This window comes from Peromyscus eremicus, chromosome 4, assembly GCF_949786415.1.
Source record: "Peromyscus eremicus chromosome 4, PerEre_H2_v1, whole genome shotgun sequence".
NCBI classification, from domain to species: Eukaryota; Metazoa; Chordata; class Mammalia; order Rodentia; family Cricetidae; genus Peromyscus; species Peromyscus eremicus.
In genome coordinates, this window is record NC_081419.1 from 151352809 (window position 1) to 151375166 (window position 22358).

Sequence of the window (22358 nt, forward strand, 5' to 3'; positions counted from 1 at the left end):
ACCAGCTATACTCCAGTTAGCTGCTGTTTTCTTTTTTTTGGAGGTGGGGGGTTCAAGGCAGGGTTTCTCTGTGTAACCTTGACTGTCCTGAAACTCTCTCTGTAGACCAGGCTGGCCTCGAACTCATAGAGATCTGCCTGCCTCTGCCTCCCGAGTGCTGGGATTAAAGACGTGTGCCACCACCAATGGCCAAGCAAACATCTTCTGAAGATGACTGATAGTCACCTACTAAGAGGCCGAGAGGTGCACTCCGGAAAAAAGGAAGCAGAGTTCCAGGGAGGCAAGGACCATGAGAACAAGGGTCTGGTAACCAAAAGGGGTGACCCAGACACGAGAGAGAACAAATGTCGGGAATAATGTGGGGCTGAGGACCAGGTCACATGGGGAGGTACCAGGGAATCTCTCCACATCCAGAAATGACTGAACCAGGCAAACCTGTGACAAAGCACAGGCTGCCAGGCCCTGTGGGACAGCCTATAACCACAGCTACTCTGGAGGCTGAGGCAGGAAGACTGAAGTCTGCCCCAACTACAGAGTGAGTTCAAGACAAGCCTGTGAAAGCAAAAAGCAGAGTGCTGGGATGAAGCTAGATGGTCCAGCGTTTGCTCAGCAAGCACAAGACTTAAGCAGGGGTGGGGACGACACTGGAGGGACGGGACGAGGGAGTTAGGAAAACGGGCAGAGAAGACCCAGCGGAGGAGCAGAACACCTCCCACTCTGGAGGTGAGTGATGAATGGGTGTAGAAAGAATGCACTGGCTGGTTTGAGAACATGGGCTGTGATGGAGCTGTGTGGTAATATTTTGTTGAAGTCTGGCTCTGGGGAAAATGCCAGCATACACCATTCCTCATGCCCCGAAGGGAGGGCTGGCCTCAGCTCAGGCCCGAGCATGTGAGACGGGCACAATGGTGAACTTCTCCCAGCAGGTAAGTACAGACCCAGAGCCCGAGGCACTGCTAATTGCCCTGGGAAATTAAATGCCAAGTGGGAGTACAGCTCCCTACGGCTGGGAAAGGATGGAGCCTGTTAGAAAACCAAATTAGCCTTAGAGGAAATGGTGCCTCCCCAGAAGACCAAGAATGCACCTGCCTGAGTTCTTCAGCTCGGGACACCATGCTTAAGGCCCATCAGCCACCTCTGGCCCTAACTACGTGAGCACTGGGCACATGAGATGACGAACACTTGCTGCTCCTGTCCTTGACCTTGGCCCTTAGTGGGGTAAAGGTCAAGGGTGAAAGCAGCAAAGAGTCTTTGTCCTGGGGGAGCAGGTTTGGGCTGCCTAGACAAATGGTACACATCCATCTAGGGATGCAGATGTGCGGTGAGGGGTCACGTCTATCATTGATGCCCATCCCAAATGCCCTGGGTCTAGAACCCCACCTCTGTGGAATTCAGGGCAAATTGCCACCCAAGACCAGGACACCCTGAGAGGTTCACACGGTACTGCCTCTTCTGACAGGAAAATGGAGACCCAGCGTAGCAGCTGGTGCAGGTCCCATTGGGAAGCCAGAGCTGCGATAGGCAGGTAGGTAGATGAGGCCCAGAGTCTCACCTGAAAGGATCCGAGGGGTCCTTAGCGTCACAGACATCTGCGTGGCCATGACAGACACAGCGGCCGCCAATGCTGATGTCCTTGATGCTGTAATAGTACTGTAGTGGAGGCCATGAATGTCAGGTGTCACCTTGACGGGGCCTTGTCACAGGCATGCCACCCGCACCCACCCACTCTCCAGAGCCTCCACAAGAAACTAGTTCTGCCACCCTTCCTTCAGCTCTCAACCACACCCACAGGCTCACCCGGCGGGTGACAGTGGGATCCCGCAGCGCCTTGCCCATGAGGTGGCCCAGTAGTGTGTTGGTTCGCAGGAACCGCAATCGGATGTTGGTGGCCTTGGTGAAGTCTCGAAGTAGAGGTGAATAAGAGAAGTTCATGGCCCCAGGGCGCCCATTCACCAAGGACACTACAATCTGTGGATGGCATGGCAGGTGAGGCCAAGCGGCCACAGGGACCCGCCACCCCCAGGCAAGCACAGCCGTGCACCCCCACCTCGCCATTCTCCAGAGGCACTATTCGAGAGTACTCTGTGGTGCAGATGACATCGTCATCCTGTGTGATGCGCTCTAGTGTCCGAGGTCCAAATCGCTCCAAACAGTCCCTCTTGGAGGCTACAGGAAATGGATGAGAAGGTGAGGCCACTAGAAATACACCCACCCTGGATCCCAGCCTAGTACCCTGTGCTCCCCTAATTCTCTGAAACAGGACTGCTGTTCCACGTTCTACTGGCCAGCAGGAGTTATTGAAGAGAGAGCAAAACCCTGACTCAAGGCAGAGTCCTTGCCCCAGGCAGCCAAGCCAGGCTGGACTGCAAAGCCTTCCATAGCCCATTCCCAGGCCTCTTCCTGGGTCGTGCCAGAGAACAAACATTCCTTAACTTCTTCCCAGGCAGTCTTCAACCACCTCTCTCCCACTCTCAGCCAGGGAGTTTTGGGGGGACGTGTCACCAGGCAGACCCAATCAGAGCATCCCCACCCTGCCAACATGATCGGTCAGGGTGGCATGTGGCCATGACAGCCCAGGACTCCAGCTTTCTTCTGCCACAGGCAGTAAAGCTGACAGGAAAGAGGCCCACAGCTGCCAGGGCTGCTTTGTTACCATGGGAGCTGCCTGAGCTGAAGCCCATCTAGGGGGCAATAAGATGGCTCAAAGATTCCTGGTATAGCAGCCATGTCCAGTGCTGGAAGTCAATAAGCTCCCGTGGACCCTGAGGTGGCGCTGGCAGCAATGAACCAAAAGAGGCCATCACACGGGCAAGGCTTGGCCTCAGAGGCCCTGAGGCAGCTACAGCCCCGTTGCAGACTCCCCAGTCTTGCAGCTCAGGACACTCACAGGCAAAGAACTGCCACGGCTGATAAGTGTGGCTGAAGTCTGTGGACCGCTCCAGCACCCAGAGGTCAGGCCGAGGTGAGTTGGCAAACTTGATGAGCACATAGGCCACGTGGAACACCTGCGGGGACACAGAGTGTGACGTCAGGTGCTGGGGACAAGGAGTGTGACCTCAGGTGCTGGGACAAAGAGTGTGATGTCAGGCCGGGCGGTGGTGGCGCACGCCTTTAATCCCAGCACTCGGGAGCAGAGGCCAGCCTGGGCTACCAAGTGAGTTCCAGGAAAGGCGCAAAACTACACAGAGGGGGCTGGAGAGATGGCTCAGTGGTTAAGAGCACTGACTGTTCTTCCAGAGGTCCTGAGTTCAATCCCAGCAACCACATGGTGGCTCACAACCATCTGTAATGAGAGCTAGCGCCCTCTTCTGGCCTGCAGGTATATATGCAGACAGAATACTGTATACATAATAAATAAATAAATCTTTAAAAAAAAAAAAAAAAAAACACTACACAGAGAAACCCTGTCTCGAAAAACCAAAAAAAAAAAAAAAAGAGTGTGATGTCAGGTGCTGGGACAGAGTGTGATGTCAGGTGCTGGGACAGAGTGTGACGTCAGGTGCTGGGGACAAGGAGTGTGACGTCAGGTGTGGTGACAAAGAGTGTGAGGTCAGGTGCTGGGGACAAAGAGTGTGATGTCAGGTGCTGGGGACAAAGAGTGTGACGTCAGGTGCTGGGGACAAGGAGTGTGACCTCAGGTGCTGGGACACAGAGTGTGACGTCAGGTGCTGGGACAAAGAGTGTGACCTCAGGTGCTGGGACACAGAGTGTGACGTCAGGTGCTGGGGACAAGGAGTGTGACCTCAGGTGCTGGGGACAAGGAGTGTGACGTCAGGTGCTGGGACAAAGAGTGTGACCTCAGGTGCTGGGGACAAGGAGTGTGACCTCAGGTGCTGGGACACAGAGTGACGTCAGGTGCTGGGGACAAGGAGTGTGACCTCAGGTGCTGGGGACACGGAGTGTGACCTCAGGTGCTGGGACAAGGAGTGTGACGTCAGGTGCTGGGGACAAGGAGTGTGACCTCAGGTGCTGGGACACAGAGTGTGACGTCAGGTGCTGGGGACAAGGAGTGTGACCTCAGGTGCTGGGACACAGAGTGTGACCTCAGGTACTGGGGACAAGGAGTGTGACCTCAGGTGCTGGGGACACAGAGTGTGACCTCAGGTGCTGGGGACAAGGAGTGTGACGTCAGGTGTAGTGACAAAGAGTGTGACGTCAGGTGCTGGGGACAAGGAGTGTGACGTCAGGTGTAGTGACAAAGAGTGTGACGTCAGGTGTAGTGACAAAGAGTGTGACCTCAGGTGCTGGGGACAAGGAGTGTGACGTCAGGTGTAGTGACAAAGAGTGTGACGTCAGGTGTAGTGACAAAGAGTGTGACCTCAGGTGCTGGGGACAAGGAGTGTGACGTCAGGTGCTGGGGACAAGGAGTGTGACCTCAGGTGCTGGGGACAAGGAGTGTGACGTCAGGTGCTGGGACACAGAGTGTGACCTCAGGTGCTGGGGACAAGGAGTGTGACCTCAGGTGCTGGGGACAAGGAGTGTGACCTCAGGTGCTGGGGACAAGGAGTGTGACCTCAGGTGCTGGGACACAGAGTGTGATGTCAGGTGCTGGGGACACAGAGTGTGACCTCAGGTGCTGGGGACAAGGAGTGTGACCTCAGGTGCTGGGACACAGAGTGTGATGTCAGGTGCTGGGGACACAGAGTGTGACCTCAGGTGCTGGGGACAAGGAGTGTGACCTCAGGTGCTGGGAACAAGGAGTGAGACGTCAGGTGCTGGGACAAAGAGTGTGACCTCAGGTGCTGGGGACAAGGAGTGTGACGTCAGGTGCTGGGGACAAAGAGTGTGACGTCAGGTGCTGGGGACAAGGAGTGTGACCTCAGGTGCTGGGGACAAGGAGTGTGACGTCAGGTGCTGGGGACAAGGAGTGTGACCTCAGGTGCTGGGACAAAGAGTGTGATGTCAGGCCGGGCAGTGGTGGCGCACGCCTTTAATCCCAGCACTCGGGAGGCAGAGGCAGGCGGATCTCTGTGAGTTCGAGGCCAGCCTGGGCTACCAAGCGAGTCCCAGGAAAGGCGCAAAGCTACACAGAGAAACCCTGTCTCGAAAAACCAAAAAAAAAAAAAAAAAAGAGTGTGACCTCAGGTGCTGGGACAGAGTGTGATGTCAGGTGCTGGGACAGAGTGTGACGTCAGGTGCTGGGGACAAGGAGTGTGACGTCAGGTGTGGTGACAAAGAGTGTGACGTCAGGTGTGGTGACAAAGAGTGTGAGGTCAGGTGCTGGGAACAAGGAGTGTGACGTCACGTGTAGTGACAAAGAGTGAGACGTCAGGTGTGGTGACAAAGAGTGTGAGGTCAGGTGCTGGGGACAAAGAGTGTGATGTCAGGTGCTGGGGACAAAGAGTGTGAGGTCAGGTGCTGGGGACAAAGAGTGAGATGTCAGGTGCTGGGGACAAGGAGTGTGACCAGGTGCTGGCCCCTCCATGTATGTACCTTCCCACCCTCTCAGGTGTGAGGTACAGCAGGTGATGCAGGGGCAACAGGACTGTGAGGAATTCTTCAGGTCTGAAAATGAATTGTCTTCTCCAGGGTCATGTTTTGAATGCTGGAAGTGTGGAACCTTTAGGAGGCGGGGCCTAGCTGGAGGAAGTGGGTCACTAGGAGCCTAGATGACATAGTTCCTCCTGTCTGCTGTGACTTGAACAGCCTTTGCCAGCATGTTCCTATCACCATGAACTGAGTTGTTCTACCACAGCCTCCCTGCCAGGACAGACTGAAACCATAAGCCAAAATAAACCTTTGCTTCTTCGTTTCCATTAAGTGCTATAAGCACAGCAAAGCAAAAGCAACATAAAGAAATTTGATACCAAAGGAGTAGGGTCACTGCTATCACTAAACCTAATCCCATGGTTCTCAGGCCTTTGGAACTGGTTCGAAGGAGGAATGTGGATGATGTGGGAAATGTAGATTAGAAAAGTCTAGAAGCTGGAAGAGGAGCTTACTGGGCCATGCTGATTAAGTGCGAAAGACCAGGACCCCAGTAGAAATATGGACGATGAGGCCAGCAAGGAGATGACTCCGTGGATAAAGCACTTCCTAACCAACAACCTCAGTTTCATCCCCAGAACTTGACATAAAGGTGGAAGGAGAGGACTGACTCCACACTGTGTGTACCATGGCATGCATGTCTACACAAATACATACACACATACATATATACATAATAATATGACACAATAACACACAACAATAGCAACATAATAAAGAAATGTGGACAGGGGCTGGAGAGATGGCTTAGCCATTAAGAGCACTAGCTTCTCTTTCAGAGAACCTAGTTTTAATTCCCAGCACACACATGGTAACTCACAAGTTTGTAACTCTAGTCCCAGGGGATTCAACGCCCTCTTCTGGCTTCCACAGGCACCAGGCATGCATGCGGTGCATAGACATACATGCAGACAAAACACTCATACACATAAAGTAAAAATTTTTTAAATTTTTTTTTCTATATGCAGCTGGGCAGTGGTGGTACACACCTTTAATCCCAGCACTTGGGAGGCAGAGACAGGTGGATCTCTGAGAGTTCGAGGCCAGCCTAGTCTAAAAATGAGTTCCAGGACTGCCAGAGTGGTTACACAGAGAAACCCTGTCTCGAACACACACACACTGTGGACAACGAAGACTAGGTCCATGAAATTTCAGACTGGAACAAGCATCTTGCAGGAAACCAGACTGGGGTTACTGTGTCACATTCTGGCAGGGAATCTGTCTATCCTATGTGCCCTAAAAATATGAGTAAGGCTAAACTCGAAAATAATGGACTAATTAATTCTGTGGAGTAAATTTTAAGACAGCCTAGCATTCAGGCTATGCCATGGTTACTGCTGGTTGCTTTTAGCCAGATTTACAATCAAAATCAGGAAGGAAAAACCAAGCAAAGATGTGAAAAATGCACAGTATGCCAGAAAGGTAGCTTGTTTAAATATAATTAAAGAGATTAGTAATTTTAATTAGAAGTTACATAATTAGCAGTTGGAAAAATAAGAAAGGTCCCTGAAGGCCTTTGATGAAGTGAGGTGACTCCACCAGGCTCTATGGTGTGAAACTGCAAATTCTTCTGAAAGGCTTTATAAGGAACTCTGCTGCCTACCAGCAGAAGGCTAACTAGGGACACAACCTCACAGATTCAGGCCACTGTAGCTATGGTACAAGGGGCCCATCTAGTGCTCAGGCTGGTGACAGAGCTTGACAAATCATCTAGATTTGCTGGGGTACAGAATACAAGAGTTATGGGGTCATGGAGGCTTCTACCAAGATTTCCAAGAAAAGCCCGTCAGGAAACATGATGTGTAAAAGTCAGGTTCCAAATGAAGCCTAAGCTACAAAAACTCAAATATTAGTAATGCTGGGAACTTGGAAGAACTGCAAAGAAACGCTGTGGGCACCAAGTGGCATTGACCCCAGAGAAGCCATGTGGCCAGCAAACCATTTCGATGGAGCCACCTGCCTGGTAGAGTTCACATGATGCCTCCACATGCCTTAAATGTTGAGCATACAGGATTTAATGTCTCTCCTTTTGCTTGGTCCCTTTCCTTTCTTTTAGAATGGCAATGTCACAGGACACAGTGGTGCACACCTTTAATCCCAGCACTTGGGAGGTGAGGAGGGACAGGCGGATACTGTGGATATCGCTCTATATAAATAAAATGCTGATTGGCCAGTAGCCAGGCAGAAAGTATAGGTGGGACAAGCAGAGAGGAGAATTCTGGGAACAGGAAGGCTGAGTCAGGAGACACTGCCAGCCGCCACCTTGAGTACCAACCTATAAGATACTGGTAAGCCACGAGCCATGTGGCAAGGTATAGATTATAGAAATGGGTTAATTTAAGATGTAAGAACTAGATAGCTAGAAGCCTGAGGCAATAGGCCAAACAGTTTAAATAATATAAGAGTCTGTGTGTTTATTTTATAAGTGGGCTGTGGGACTGCTGGGGCTTGGCGGGAGCGGGAGAGAAACTCTCTAGCTACAGGCGGACCTCTGTGAATTCAAGACTAGCTTGGTCTACAGAGTGAGTTCCAGGACAGTCAGGGCTATATAGTGAGACCTTGTCTCAAAAAAAAAAAAAAAAAAAAAAAAAAAAAAAAAAAAAAAAAAAAAAAAAAAAAAAAAACACCAAAATAAATAAATTTAAAAGAGGAATGGTGCTGGGCGGTGGTGGCGCACGCCTTTAATCCCAGCATTCAGGAGGCAGAGCCATGGGGATCTCTGAGTTCAAGGCCAGCCTGGTCTACAGAGCAAGATCCAGGACAGGCACCAAAACTACACAGAGAAACCCTGTCTTGAAAACCAAAATAAATAAATAAAGAGGAATGGTAATGTCATTTTATATTGGAAATAACGTCTCAGTCTTACAGACATTAAGAGTCTGCCTTGAAGCCGGGCAGTGGTGGCGCACGCCTGTAATCCCAGCACTTGGGAGGCAGAGGCAGGTGGATCTCTGTGAGTTCGAGGCCAGCCTGGTCTACAGAGCTAGTTCAGGACAGGCTCCAAAGCTACAGAGAAACCTTGTCTCGCGGGGGGTGGGGGTGGGGGTGGGGAGTCTGCCTTGGACGGGTGGTGGTGGTGGTGGTGGTGCACGCCTTTAATCCCAGCAACTTGGGAGGCAGGGGCAGGCGGATCTCTGAGAGTTTGTGGCCAGGCTGGTCTACAGAGCAAGTACCAGGACAGCCAGGACCATTACACAGAGAAACCCTGTCTCAAAAAAAAACAAACAACAACAACAAAAAAAAGAATCTGCCTTGACAAATCTGAGTTTGAGGACAGCCTGGTCTACAGAGTGAGTTCCCAGGCTACACTAAGAAACCCTGTCTCGAAAAACCAAAAAGAATACATGAAGCCTTGGATTGCATCCCAAGAAAAACACACACCTGAACACTCCTCATTCACCCTTGGGCAGCACTCTTGGGTGAGTTCAATCTCACCTGCTCTCTGCATGCCCCAATCAGCCCACAGTGCTGGCAGGCCAGCCTCATACCCCTTTCCCTATAGGCTTCTGTGGCAGCCCATCAGCACCCACTCCAGGCATGGCCCCTCCTATACTGAGGAAGGGGAGGAAATGGTTTCCACAGAATTCCCATGAGTCTGAAAGCTAAGAAGAATACACCCCCACACGTCCTGGACACTGGAGCAAGACAAACAACAAAGAGTTTGAGAAGCCAACTGTCCAGATCTGCTCCAAGTGCTGGGGCTAAGGAGGCCAAAGGTGTGAGCAGGCTAGACCCGGCCTGCAAAGGGACAGATCCTTCCTGCTATCTGCTGCTCCAGTTTCTTACCAATAACAGGCTAAAGTGTCACCAAGTCTGTAGGATCCCATGGGGAAGCGGAACCCCTATTCTGGACTGTATCAGTTTGCTTTCTGCCTTGGTGATAAAACTCTCACTTGAAGCAGGAATTGAAACAGAAACCATGGAGGAATGCTGCTTATTGACTTGCTTCCCTCCTGGCTTGCTCAGTTAACTTTCTTAAAAATCCCAGGCACCACCCACAGTGGGATCATTAATTATGAAGAAAATGTCACACAGACATGCCCACAGGCCAATCTGATGGAGATAATTCTTCAATTGAGATTTCTCTTCCCAGATATGTCTAGGTTTGTGTCAACTTGACAAAAAGTAACAGCACAATTGACCCCTTTTCAACTTGACACATGAAAGCATCACTATTAAACTATAACCTTTCCTTTCCAGCCTTTCTCCATGACCCCTTCAATCCTCGGGTCTCCATAGCTGTACCTTCACCAATGGCCTCTCCTGGCATCTCACAATGACAAGTGTCTCAGCTTCTCTCCATGACCCCTTCAATCCCGCAGCTTTCCTGCCAGCAAAACCAGTAAGTACCACGTGGGAGAATCTTACACGTTATCAAGTTTGGCCTAAGAAAAAGCCTTGACCTCATGGACCACAGCTGCTGTATGCTGACCCTGAGAGAATACTTCCCAGAAGATCTCACCTCAATTATGCTGCTCTCTTTTTTTAAAGATCATGACTGATTTTTTTAGCTCCAGCCAATGAGCATCAATTGTCCCAGGAAAGCAAAGTTTTCACACCAGAGGGGCTGGTTTCTTGTTAATCACAGTTGATTCTTTGGTCCCAGATAACCAGAACCACAAATCTTTTTTTTTTTTTTTTCTTTTCCCTGAAACAGGGTTTCTCTGTGTAACCCTGGCTGTCCTGGAACTCACTTTGTAGACCAGGCTGACCTTGAATTCACAGAAATCTGCCTGCCTCTGCCTCCTGGGTTCTGGGATTAAAGATGTGCTCCACCACTGCTCAGCAGGACCACAGATTCTTTATTTAAAATATCACACAAATGACTCCAACAGAATCTTTGAAGGGCTCTGAAACTTCACAAGTCAGGCCTCCACTATCTGCCCTGTCTCTCAGCATTCTTACCATTAAAGGTCACACAACAGCTAGTTAAGCTATGAGTCCAAAACTCCAAAATTCTCCACCTTCCTCCCACAAAACAAAGACAAAACCCCCCCACGGTCAGGTCCGTCAGACAACGACCACGCTCTAGTACCAAGTTCTCTATTTGCTTTTTGTTGCTGTGATAAAAATTAACACAAAGTGTCAGGCAGTGGTGGCACATGCCTTTAGTCCCTCTGGAAGCAGAGGCAGGTGGATCTCTGTGAGTTCGAGGCCAGCCTGGTCTACAGAGTGAGTTCCAGGACTGTTTCACAGAGAAACCCTGTCTTGAAAAAACAAAAACAAACAAACAAAAACTAACAGAAAGCAATCTGGGGAGGAAAGGATTTCTTTCATCTTACACTGAAGGAAGCCAAGTCAGAAATTGAAACAGAAGCCATGGAGGAATGCTTCTTCCTGGCTTGCTTCCCCTGGTCTGCCCAGCTACCTTTTTTTTTTTTAATGTGCATTGGTGTTTTGCTTGTACATGTCTGTGTGAGGGTTCTGGATCCCCTGGAATGGGAGTTAGAGATAGTTGTGAGCTGCCATGTGGGTGCTGGGAATTGAACTCAGGTCCTCTGGAAGAGCACCCAGTGCTCTTAACCTCTGAGCCATCTCTCCAACCCCCTCAGCTACCTTTCTTGAAAAACCTGCCCAGGGACAGCACCACCCACAGTAGGCTAGGCCCTTTCACATTAGTCATTAATCAAGAAAATGCCTTACAGGCCAATCTGAGGGAGGCAATTCTTCAATTGAGAATCCTTCCCATAGGCGGGTGGTGGTGGTGCACAACTTTAATCTCAGCACTGGGGAGGCAGAGGCAGGTGGATCTCTGAGTTCAAGGCCAACCTGGTATACAGAGCTAGTTCCAAGACAGCCAGGGCTACTCTGAGAAACCCTGTCTTGGAGAGAGAGAGAGAGAGAGAGAGAGAGAGAGAGAGAGAGAGAGAGAGAGAGGAGAGAGAGTGAGAGAGAATGAATATATGTCCTAGAAATGTATACATTCATGTTAAGTTAACAAAAACTAAACAGCACACAATTTGAGTCATCCTGAAGCCACATGGTACCTCAGGTGGGACCACAGACTTTGGGGCTCTAACCCTGGGGGGATCCAAGCTACCCAGGCCCCAAGCAGGCAGTGCACCAGGACCCCCAGACACAAGCTGAGTGTTGTCCTTGCTGGAATAAAGGGTGGGGCCAAGCCCAACCTCTCCCAGGGTAGAGGCACAGGGCCTATTCATGGGCTGCCAGTACTGATGTCATTGTCCACTTCCCTATGGGGGTAGGGCAGAGAGATACCCCACCCAGGGGGTATTCTAGCCACTTCAGGGACAAACTTACACTCAGCCTCATGCCTCAGCCTCTTGTGCCCTGTGGCCCCAAACTGGAGGTCCAGCAAGTCTGGAACAGTATGTAATGACAGAAGGACCCCTATGAAGACAGGCCAGGGACAACAAGAGGGAAACTTAGGCATAACAGACGTGGACACTGGCTGCTCCTGGGAGTTGGCAGCCTGGTCCTCGTGAGTCCCTGGGGCCCACCCCCGCCTTTCCCTAGGCCCGACCCCAGGCTGCACCCTTGCTGGAAGCTCTGGCCTTCCCCAGTCAGCTGGCCCAGCATTTTTCCCAGCTGAGAGCACTTTCACAAATACTAATTCCAAGCCGCTGATGAGCAGAGTAAGGGAGTATGGAAACTTCTACCCCTGTGCTGGGATGCACTTATTCATCCCACCCTCTATCTACCTGTCCAGCTAAGCCTCTATCACACGGTAGCCCTGGGCAGCTGTCCTCAAGGGCCTGCTGGCTGCAAGTAGGGCAGGAAGGCTGTGCCCTAGTACCTCCTAACTGTTTCCAACCTGGTCCCTGCTCCCAGGACTACAGCAATGCCCCTGGTATGACCCGGGAGGGGCACAGACCCCTGGCTTCAGCCCCCCCCCCCCACGCCTGCTCTGTTCAGCTGCCCAGGCAGCCTGACCTTTCTGCTGCTGCACAGCTCTTTGCAGAGGGAAAAAATGTCTTTTAAAGCAAAAGGCAAACAAAAGCTGCTGGTTATTTTTAAAATTCTTGCTATTTTGAGGCAGGCACGTCTCCAGGGCAGCAGCCGGGGCCAGGCTCTTGGCCACCATACCTCCTTACCCCCTGCCCAGCCAGACCTCAGAGGGCCAAGACTCTAAAAGAGGGGTTATGCCCCATAACCCTGCCTGACAACATTGGCAAAAGTCCCATGAACCAGGCTGGGCATTCAGGGAGGACGTTTAGGGCAGGCTCTAGGTTCAAGGGACCGTGTGGCCCTATGAAGCCACTTCTCCATTCTAGGGACAGGGCAGTGGGAAAAGATAGACAGAGCAGGGTCAAATAAGACAACTCCCTGATGGTATGAAGGTTCCACCCCAATGGGAAGACAACACCTGTCTCCTGGATGGGCAGAGGTGATGCCAAGGTAGCCAGCCCTAGAGCCACCTGGCACAAAAGTTCTAAGGAAGGCCACGTGAAAAGCAAGTGGGGTTGATCTTGAGTCTGGACATCACACACGTGAGGATGGGAGGGGAGCTGGAGGAGCCTCCCAGGCCCTGGCATGCAGAAGGTAAGCCTCCTGGCTGGCAGCCTCTTAGACTCAGGTACCACTTCACCAAGAGGTGGGCTACAACTGGCACCTCCAGACAAGGGTCAGTGCTCTGCCCTGGCCCTCTGGGCTCTAGGGAGACCCAGGCTGGGTGCAGGTGGCTGTGACATGTCTTGGGACTAAAGGGACCAACCCACCTTTCTAGAGGAGTGACTCAGCAGCCTGCGCCCTGCAGGAAGAAGGCCCGTTGCCAGTTCCCTGGGACAGGCCAGGGTCCCAGGCAGTGCTGGGTGGAGGCAGGAAGCCCTTCCTAGCCCCAGGCGTCCGGCTCATGCCCTGACCACTCCCCTTGAGATCAAGCTCCAGGGCACCTGGACCTGCTGAGTCCTCCAAGATCTTGAGTGATCCAGTCCAGCCCTCAGTCTGTCTGTCCTTCCCCACCTCACACAGAAATCCGCTGCTACCACAGAAGGGGCTGTGATGGCATGGCCATGATAGGGTCTGCTCAGGCTAACAGCTGGGTAAACAGGCAGAGCTGTTACTTCAACAAACCAGGGAGTCCAAAAACAGGCCATGTGTGGACTCCACCCCAGGAGACAGGGGAACAGAAAAGCCCAGGGAGCCACCAGCAAGCCCTCCACTCAAAAACAGAGATAAAAACAAAATGGGGGTTCGGTGTGGCTCTGAGGTGGGGTGCCTGCGATGTCGAGGCAAGGAGTTCAAGGTCATCCTCAGCTACATTGCAAGTTCAAGGCCAGCCTAAGCTACATGACATACTGTCTCATAAAAATTACAAAAACGGGGCTGGAGAGATGGCTCAGAGGTTAAAAGCACTGACTGCTCTTCCAGAAGTCCTGAGTTAAATTCCCAGCAACCACATGGTGGCTCACAACCATCAGTAATGAGATCTGGTGCCCTCTTCTGGCCTACAGGGATACATGCTGTATACGTAATAAATAAATCTTTAAAAAAAAAAAAATTACAAAAAACGAAAACCATGGTGTACACCCATAACAGAGGACTGCCCAGTCCACAGGTATGTCCCAAGCACCACAGAAAGACTGTAAAGGAACTAACAGGGGTGAGGGGCCTTACAGGGAACAGGAGGTTGTCAACAATGGGTCTGAGCTAAGCAGATACCAAACTGCATAGCAACAGGGGTTCCTGGGATGGGCTCATGGACCCTGAACACCCCAGCTGGCCCAAGCTCCCTGCCCCACGTCCCTGCCACCCAGCCAGGTCAGGCCAAAAGGTCAGTTAGTAGGGCAGAGGAAGTAGAGTTGACCCCAAGGGGACCCCCCACAGCTGAAGCCCAAACAGTTTAGTCTCCACTGAGAGGTACAGTGAGAATGAGAGGTCAGGGCAGTGGAGTTTGTTTAAAAACAGAAAACAGGAAACCTCTGGGGGCTGCCAAGGCATGGGGGATAGTCAGAGAGGGTGGCCTAGGAGTGCACATCATTTTATTCAGCGGGAGCAAGGGACTGATGGGTGGCCACAAAGGAACAGCCAAGGTACCCATAGCCCCTGAGACCTCTTCTGAGCTCGGAGGAGAGAGAAGGGGGAAGAGAAAGGTAGAGGGGGGAAGAAGTAGGAGGTAGCAGAGGAAGGAGGAAAGGGAGGGGAGAGGTGGAAAGAGAAGACATGGAGGGAGGGAGAAGGGGATAGAGGGAGGGCAGGGGTAGCAGGAGAGGTATGCAGTGTGAGCATGAAGCATGCCAGTGAGGGAAGGAAGGCGGCCCCCCAGCTCAGGGTTGGTCTGAGAACCTGCCTGCAGGACCCCTACCTATCCTACCCCTGGGAGTCCAGCTAAAGGGGTCAGGACGGCACAACCCTGCACCTGTCCTGGCCACTGGATTCTGTAACTTGTAACTTAAGCCTGGCCACAGCTATACTTCCTGCCACTTCCCTGGACGACCCAACTGGTCTCAGGACATTGGCCATATGGCTGTGTGCCCAGCCAGGCCCAGGGAGCCATGCCAGAAGCTTCGGCCTCATGACCACTAGCAGCCCGGGACTGGCAAGCCTGTCCACAGAGCCCCCCAACCCTGCCAGCCTGAGGCAAGCAAGATGAGGCAGGCTTGCAGGACATCTGACAGTCAATATGCCACCACACCAACGGCAGGCAGCTCTCCCAGTCAGCCACACTGCCATCCCTGGGGCACAGGCCCCTCACCCTAGCTTATTCAACGTTAACTAACATGTTTAGGCTTAGGTCCAACTAGCTCAGCCTTCATCTTAAGTGGCCTCAGTGCCCTTGTATACTCCACCCTCTCTGAAGCTCAAGGCCTCTGGGGCTGGGACCTGAGTAGCATGCACACTAGCAAGAGAGAACAAACCCCGTCAGGAAGGAGACTAACACACCTCACCTCTTGGTTTGAGCTGACCTGGTGAGGGGAGCTGATGATACAGGTAGAGAGGAGCTACTGCCAATAGTCCTTTGTGGCCAGGTTTGCAGACGGGTGGTGGAAAAACAGACACAGACCAGGGCCAGCCAACTCATCCCTGCCTGCTGAGGGGTTGCCATGAGACCTAAGCTTGGTTCCCTGGCACTGGGTCCGATTCTGGAAAGAGGAAGATGGGAGCAACAATCTGGCTACTGGGCCCCAGAAACTTCCAGAGCTTCCACCCCACCCCCACCCCGTCAACCTTTGGGAAGTCAGGCTAGGATTCTGGAAATGGAACCTCTTCCTGGGGACCCTCCCCAACAGAAAGAACCCTCTTTCACGCCTCCAGTAAATGCCCAGTTTCTCCGAGGTGTCCAGTCCAGGAGCCCTAGCTGCTCCCAGACAGGTGTCACGGGGACCAGCCTTCCAAGCCCAGTGCCAGCCTTGGACCCACACACCAGGGCATAAGATCCAGGGCAGCCTAGCAGCCCAGCCCGCCCTCCCCAGGCCTGTAGGGCTCTCTGCCAGCCACCCCCACCCCTTCCCAGGGCATCCGCTTTCACCAGAACAAAGGCGGCTGGCCAGGCGCTTCCCGGTGCTTCCTGAAGGAGCCCCAGCCCAGGGCTAGCGCCTTGGAGGACCTCCCAGACCTGCAGCACAGACCCAGGAAGAACTTCCACCATGAAGAGCTGGAGACAGTCTGCCTGCTCCAACCCCAGAGCTTCCTGCCCCTACCATGGCTGGCAGCTACGGCCAGCAGTGACGGGGGCTGTAGCGGACAGAGGAAGCAGACAGGGAAGGCTGGTGGTGGCCTCTTCTCAAACACAGCTGGAAAACCCTTTTCTTTTCCCCTGTGTCATTTTACATCTGGTAAAACTGAGGCACAGAGAGACAAGATGCCCGTGCATGACGCTCTCTCCCAGCTTGGAACAACCCAAGGTCCATGGGCAGATGTGAGCAGAAGGCTAAGAGGTCGCTCTGGGCCCTGGAGGTAGCAGAGTCCACGCTTCGTCAGGAAGGCAGTCCACTGCCCTCATCCCCTCCCACACAGCACTTGGGCATAGTGCCCACCTGCTCTGTAGGCAGTCTGGGGTTACCATGGAGATAGGGCCCCTCTCCCTAGCACTACCTCACCCCTGCCTCTTTAGGCCCAGCCAGGCAGGACTGGGAGGAAGGAGGGCATGAGCACCCCCTGCTCCGCAGCAAGTGACAATTCACATGCACGCCCTCCCATAGGTGCCCCACTGTTGTGCCAAAGAAGAGGGTGGCTTTGGGTTCAAGGAGCTCCTGAGACCCCCTGGCCTCCAGGTTACAGGAATCCAGACGATGGAAAGAAAGCTGAGAGATGAGGGAAATGGACCGGGTCAAGACCAAATCGGACAGCCCTGGGGCAGCCGCCTCTGGGGCAGCCATCTCCTTCTCTCCCTCCCTCCCCACGTTGGCTGACAGAACACTGTGAATTCAGGTTCTGTAAAGTTCTAGACCGCTTGCTGAGACCCAGCCTGCTTTCCAGCTGTCTGTCCACAGGATGCCAGGTGGGGGAACAGGTACTGGCTGTGCAGGCCTGTCCCTCAGCCTGTCTGCCCCATCTCTCATCCCCCAACACCTAAGACCGCAGTAGGCACAAAGACCCAGCGGCAGGAATGGAGACACAAGCCTCTGGACTGGAAGGATGGCAAGTCTGTAGGAGCCACCATGCAGCCTGCCCCAGCCCCAGCTCCACCAAGCCCAGCTCAGGCACACACCCTTACCCTGGTCCCAGGGAGTCTCAACATGGCTGCCACGCCTATAAGCCAGAACCCCAATGAACTAGGACACAGATCTGTGAGTGTGACCCAGTCCTGGAGTAACGCCAGAGTCCCCAGGCCCTGTTCACCTTGGGGTGGCTTGCTCATCACTGAGACACAGCCTGATCTACCCTCTTGCCCGCAGAGGAGCCTGGAGGCCTATGAGGGTTCAGAGCTGGCAGTCTGGGTTCAGTCGCTGACCCTCTGACTTGAAGGTGGTCACCAGAGCACAGGTATCTCAGGAATGTCCACTTCTACCAGGCTTCCTCCACATTCCTGCACCCCTCCCATCTCCATCAGGAATTCCTGAGAGTAAACACCAGGGCGACTCTGAGGGCACTAGGGGCCCCAAAGCAGGTCTGCCGTGCCTTCCTGTACACAGCCAGCACCTCTCTCCTACCAACTCTGGTGTGGCCTTTGGTGGCACCCCATTCAGTCCCCACTTTCCGTGTGCATCCAGGGACACTGGAAGAACAAAGATGCCCACCGCTGGGCCTTTGCCTGGGCTGGCCCTGCTCCCAGCAGCCCTGCCCCAAGCTCTGTCTCCCCGGATGGTGACCTCACCAATCCCATTGTCTTGTGCCCAAGGCAAGCTTTGTGGCCGGAGCTGCACAGACAAAAATGAACCCTACCTGGCCCAGGTCCAGTGTGACGTTGACCTCATTGTACTCCAGGCCACGGGACAGGGGTGGGCTCTGCCACCAGCGCTCTGTGCCGTCGATAGCGTTGCTCACAGGGTGTGCCTTGTTGCTGTTGGCAGCTGTACAGATGTCACAGTACTGGCCCTGCAGGGAGAAGATGGCCAGATGACCGAAAAGGGCTAAGCAGCCCCTTTCCTGCTCTAGAGCCCCTAGCCTGACGTGAACCTGGGTCCCACAAAACGGGTCTCTATGGTCAACCTTCCGATCCTCATCTTTCAGTTATCAAATCAACTCAAGAGGTATGGCTCACATTACAGGAAAGCCAGTGTTTGAGGAGACACCTGCTTTAGGTGAGAAAAATCAAGGCAGCCTCCATGGGAAGGACGCATCAGAGGCCTTCAGGGTAAAGGCAGCTCTGGCAGGGGGCTGGCTATTGGAAAGGGTCTAGGATTGATGCAGCCGACGGGCAAAGGGAGGTGAGAGCAGGTAAGATACCCTCCACCCTCCAACTACCACTCTCCCTGCTGCAGGTCACTGCAAGGAACCCCACAAAGGGCTGACAGTATGGGGTTTTGGGGGGTGGGTGTAAGAGTAAGGAAAGGAGAGCTCTTAGGAAGAGGGATCATCTGGGAAAGAGGGTTCATGCAGGAGTCGGATGTCCCCCCAACTCCCAGCCTGTGCTTGGAGGCCCACCCCAGGCGTGTCCAGTAACACAGGAGTTAAGCTGTCTACAGCTTGTGGGGGGCCCTGATCGAATGCAAGTACGTGGGCAGTGGCAGGAGAGGCCTGGGGCTTCCACTGCGTTTCTGAGCTCTGGGACAAAGGAAGTCAAGATGCCCTGGGAGCCTCAGTGTTCCCGTCTGCAGGGTAGGGCCTGGCACTGCTTCAATCACAGCCTAGCCACCTTCTGGGGCCTGCTGTTCCTGGTGGGAGAGGGGAGGGCCGTGGCTCCAGGCCAGGAGAGTGTCCCCCACCCCCCAGACTCCACAGGGAAACCAAACTTGTCCTACACAAAGGCAGCCCTGGGGACTTGACCCTGACAGAGGCCTAGAAAGTGACTCCACTCGTCCCAGACTGAGTGCGGGGTACCGGACTTTTTTCCAAAGAAGCTTGCCCCAATTAGGAGGTCTCAGTGGCAAGAGAGCCTCCAGCCCCCACTGGCACAGAGTAGACTTTTCCTCCCTGGAAGTCCAGCTAGCTCCAGACTTCCACCTGCTGTGCCCATTCCTAAGAACCCCAGGTGTTGATATCTGGGGAGCTCCTGCCTGGCAGCCTGTAGGGGCCTGGGTGCTTGCTGTTCTGATCTTGGTTTAGATGCCTGCCCTGGGCATTGTCCTGGACCACCCAAGAAGCTGGCCTGCCCCCTGCCAGGCATTGCCTGCTCTGTTTATCCCACCACATCAACTATCCTATCCGGATAGTCCCACTGGGGCCCTGAGAGCTCTTTGGTGTTGGACACACCTTTGTGCTCCACCACCCACAGATCCATAGAGGAGCCAGGGCTATGGTGACCCTAAGTGGGCCTGTCTGTCAAGCTGATCCCCTAACTGCTCTCAGCTACAGAATGGACAGAGCAGGGGCCCAAGGGGTTTACTGGCAGGACCCTGACCCCATGGGTGCCAAGCAGGGTGGAGTGGGCAGGCCTCCTAAGGAGGCTTCTTGTGGTCCAGACCACGTGGAACATGACCATACCACCCCCAGAAGTCAGGCCCAGGCTCAGGATGCAGGTAGGCCTCCAGTTTCCCAGGAGTCCAGGGAAGCCAGTGTGTGCCCTCTTCCAGCCAACAGAGAGGGTCTTGAGAGTTAGGAAACTAACTCCAATCAGCTATTCACTGAGCAGCAAGCCACAAGCACCCTTGCTGGCCTGGATTTCCCCACTGACCTCTGACTTACAGCAGACAGGGCTGGGAAACCAGGCTTCCTCCACCCCTCTGCTGCAGAGGGTCCTGCCAGGAACAGAACTAGGAAACATAGGGGCTGATTAGGAGTTTCCCTTCCAATGAGTCACCAATTGCCCTGAGTGGAGGCCAGCAGAGTTCTTCTGATGCCCACCTAACACTGAGAGGGCAGGAGTGACAACCCACACTCCACCTTGCCCAGAGGCCCTGTGGGACTCGTGCAGGCTCCTATCTGGGATTCCCAGTCCCTCTTCTGTTGCTGTAAAGGGTCCCTGACTCCTTGGGGCCATGCTGTGAGGATGGGATCTGTGTGTTCCATGTCTAACCCCTTAGATAGTGGGACCTTAGCAAAGCAGTTGTTACTTCTACTTTCTCACCGAGGAGAAGCAACAGAGAAGGGCTTGACCTCTGACCTGGCTGGACCTTTACCACTATAAGGAGGTAATAACAGTTGTGTAGGGACAGAACCCCTCCAAGCCAGTAACCCTCTGAGAAAGCCTGTGCACATGTAGAGCAGGGAACCGTGGTCTGGGGTGTGGACATGGACTTGACTTCCCTTTCCAGGGAATAACAAATTACTAGGTAAGCAGTGAGGAGCCCTGGGAGCTGAGCCAGCCTCTCTGGGTCAGGTCTGAAGGTTCCTGCTGAGCCCCTTCCTGAGACCTAGCTCCCTGACACCTATATTCAGGGAACTACAGGCAAAGAGGCACCCCACTTCCAACTGCTCACCTCAGATGGGTCCTGCTCTGACTTAAACGGCTTCAGAAACAGGTGTTTGTAACTTTCCAGGCCTCAGTTTCCCTGTCTCTGATGGCCCACACATGTTCTTACCCTCAGACCGCTAAGAAACCAGAGAGGAGGAGGGGGTAGCCTGGCCCTTCTCAACTCCCTCCTCCCCACTGGAGGGCCCAAGGAAGGCTAAGTGGGCAGGCAAGGAGGGCGATGGCCAGGTAAGCAGTAAAGAGAACTAAGCTCCTTCACCTCTCCCCTTTCTCCACCCCGACGAATGCATTTTCATCTACTTTCCTCCTCCTCAGCCTCCCTCCAGGAAGGCAGAAGCAGGTCCCCGGAGGGTAGCTAAAGTTACTAGGTCCTTATGGCTCCCAGCTCTCCCTACTCCTTAACATGAGGCAGCGGTCCTGCAACGGAACTACTGAGCCCACCTGCAGGCTCAGCACGAAAGACAGGCCTCCGGAGTCTTTAGGTACAGAATTGTATCTCCTGGGAGACTGAAGCCCACGGACTAACACCTGCTGGGCAGGGGGCCCCCAGCAGGTGTTCCCGCTCAGTTAAAACGTTGCCCGCCTGCGCTCTCCCACCTCCCTCCGGAGTTCCCAGATCCCAGACAGAGAAGTTTCAACTCTTGGCTGGGACAGTGAGATCCAACACCCAGCAGAAAGGGCGCCGGTGCAGCTTCCGCGCTCATTCCGTCCTCATCCGGGGGCCCAACAGGTTCCAGCCTGTCCCGGGGAAAGAAGGAGCTCCCGCCCCCTCCTCACAGTCAGCGGGCACCCAGGCCAAGTCCCGCCCACGCAGGGATCCCGGACTTAGGGCCGCCAGGGACTGATCACCGGTCCCCTCCTGCCTAGGTCACCCTCCCCGCACCCCTTCCGAACTTTCCCGGCCCCTGGGGCCCTTGGTCCGCGACCCGGACACTTCATTGGCTCTTCCAGAGGCACATGCAGTTTCTGCACGAGTTTCGGTGGCTGCATTGGGATCCCTCTTGGTCCATCAAAACATGGGACCAGGGAGTCCTGGTGGGAGAGTCGGTACTTAGACTCCCCCACCCCCCAACCACCACCACCACCCCGGCTCAGGGAGCCTCTAGGAGTCGGCTGGGTTCAGGCTCTGAAGTAGGAACACCGCAGGATAGTGTGTGTAACCAACTCCTCCGCCCCGCGCTCACCTGGATGGTCTGGTTGGGATCTCCGCCGGCCACCGGACCCCCAACCAGCTTGCAGTAGAGGTCCTCGGTGGGGCGTGCGGCACCGCGCGTCGGGGCCTCCTCGCCGCAGGTCGCGGACGCGGTGATGCGGGCGCCCTCCGCCAGGTTGAAGTAGGGCGGGTGCAGGCTGAAGCCATCGCCCCCGGGAGTCCGCGCCTCGCCTGGCAGCACCAGCCCAGCCAGCAGCAGCAGCAGCAGCGGCGGCGCGGGGCTCCGGGGGCCACAGGCGCGCGGTGCGCTCCCCGCGCACAGCCGTCCTCCGCGCTTCGCCATCTTCCTGCTGGGGGCAGCGGCTCTAGGGACAGCGCGCGCCGCAGGAGCCTAGCGAGTCTAGTTTGGGGCGGCCGGCCCGGCTGACTCCGCCTGTCCGAGGACGTCAGGCCCCGCCTCGGCCCGCCCTGGCGCCCGAGCCTTGTGCCCCGGGGAGGGGGTTGGGGAAGGGCACAAGGGAGGGGGCGGCCTGGGGACCTTAACCCTTCGGACCCCGGCCAGACCAGCGTCCCTGAAGGGGCACCTGCTGGCCCCCGGCCAGGCCGTGGGAACTTGGCGCTCCTGAGCCTTTCCTCTCCCCCAGGTCCAGGCTTCGATCCTTACAGAGACCCCGCTGCCTTTCCCCTGGATGCTCGAGACCCTAGCAAGCCGGGCCTGCCTCTACCCGCCCAGAGGCTCCCCTTTTTGTTTCCCTCACTTCAAACAGGTCTCAGCCACCTGGCGCCTCCCCGTTGCCCTATCCT

General features: G+C 54.3%; 1 protein-coding gene across 1 annotated transcript in view; it reads right to left on the reverse strand.

The window, feature by feature from the left end:
- Positions 1-21897, reverse strand: part of Lama5 (laminin subunit alpha 5) — a 49999-nt gene extending 28102 nt beyond the window's left edge. Inside the window, exons 1-6 of the mRNA XM_059262077.1 lie at positions 21586-21897; positions 17773-17925; positions 2888-3005; positions 2048-2166; positions 1798-1968; positions 1553-1650 (exon numbers count right to left, since the gene is read on the reverse strand). Coding sequence (XP_059118060.1) covers positions 1553-1650; positions 1798-1968; positions 2048-2166; positions 2888-3005; positions 17773-17925; positions 21586-21897 — 971 coding nt within the window. The remainder of the gene's footprint in view (positions 1-1552; positions 1651-1797; positions 1969-2047; positions 2167-2887; positions 3006-17772; positions 17926-21585) is intronic.
- Between the last annotated feature and the right edge of the window lie 461 nt (positions 21898-22358).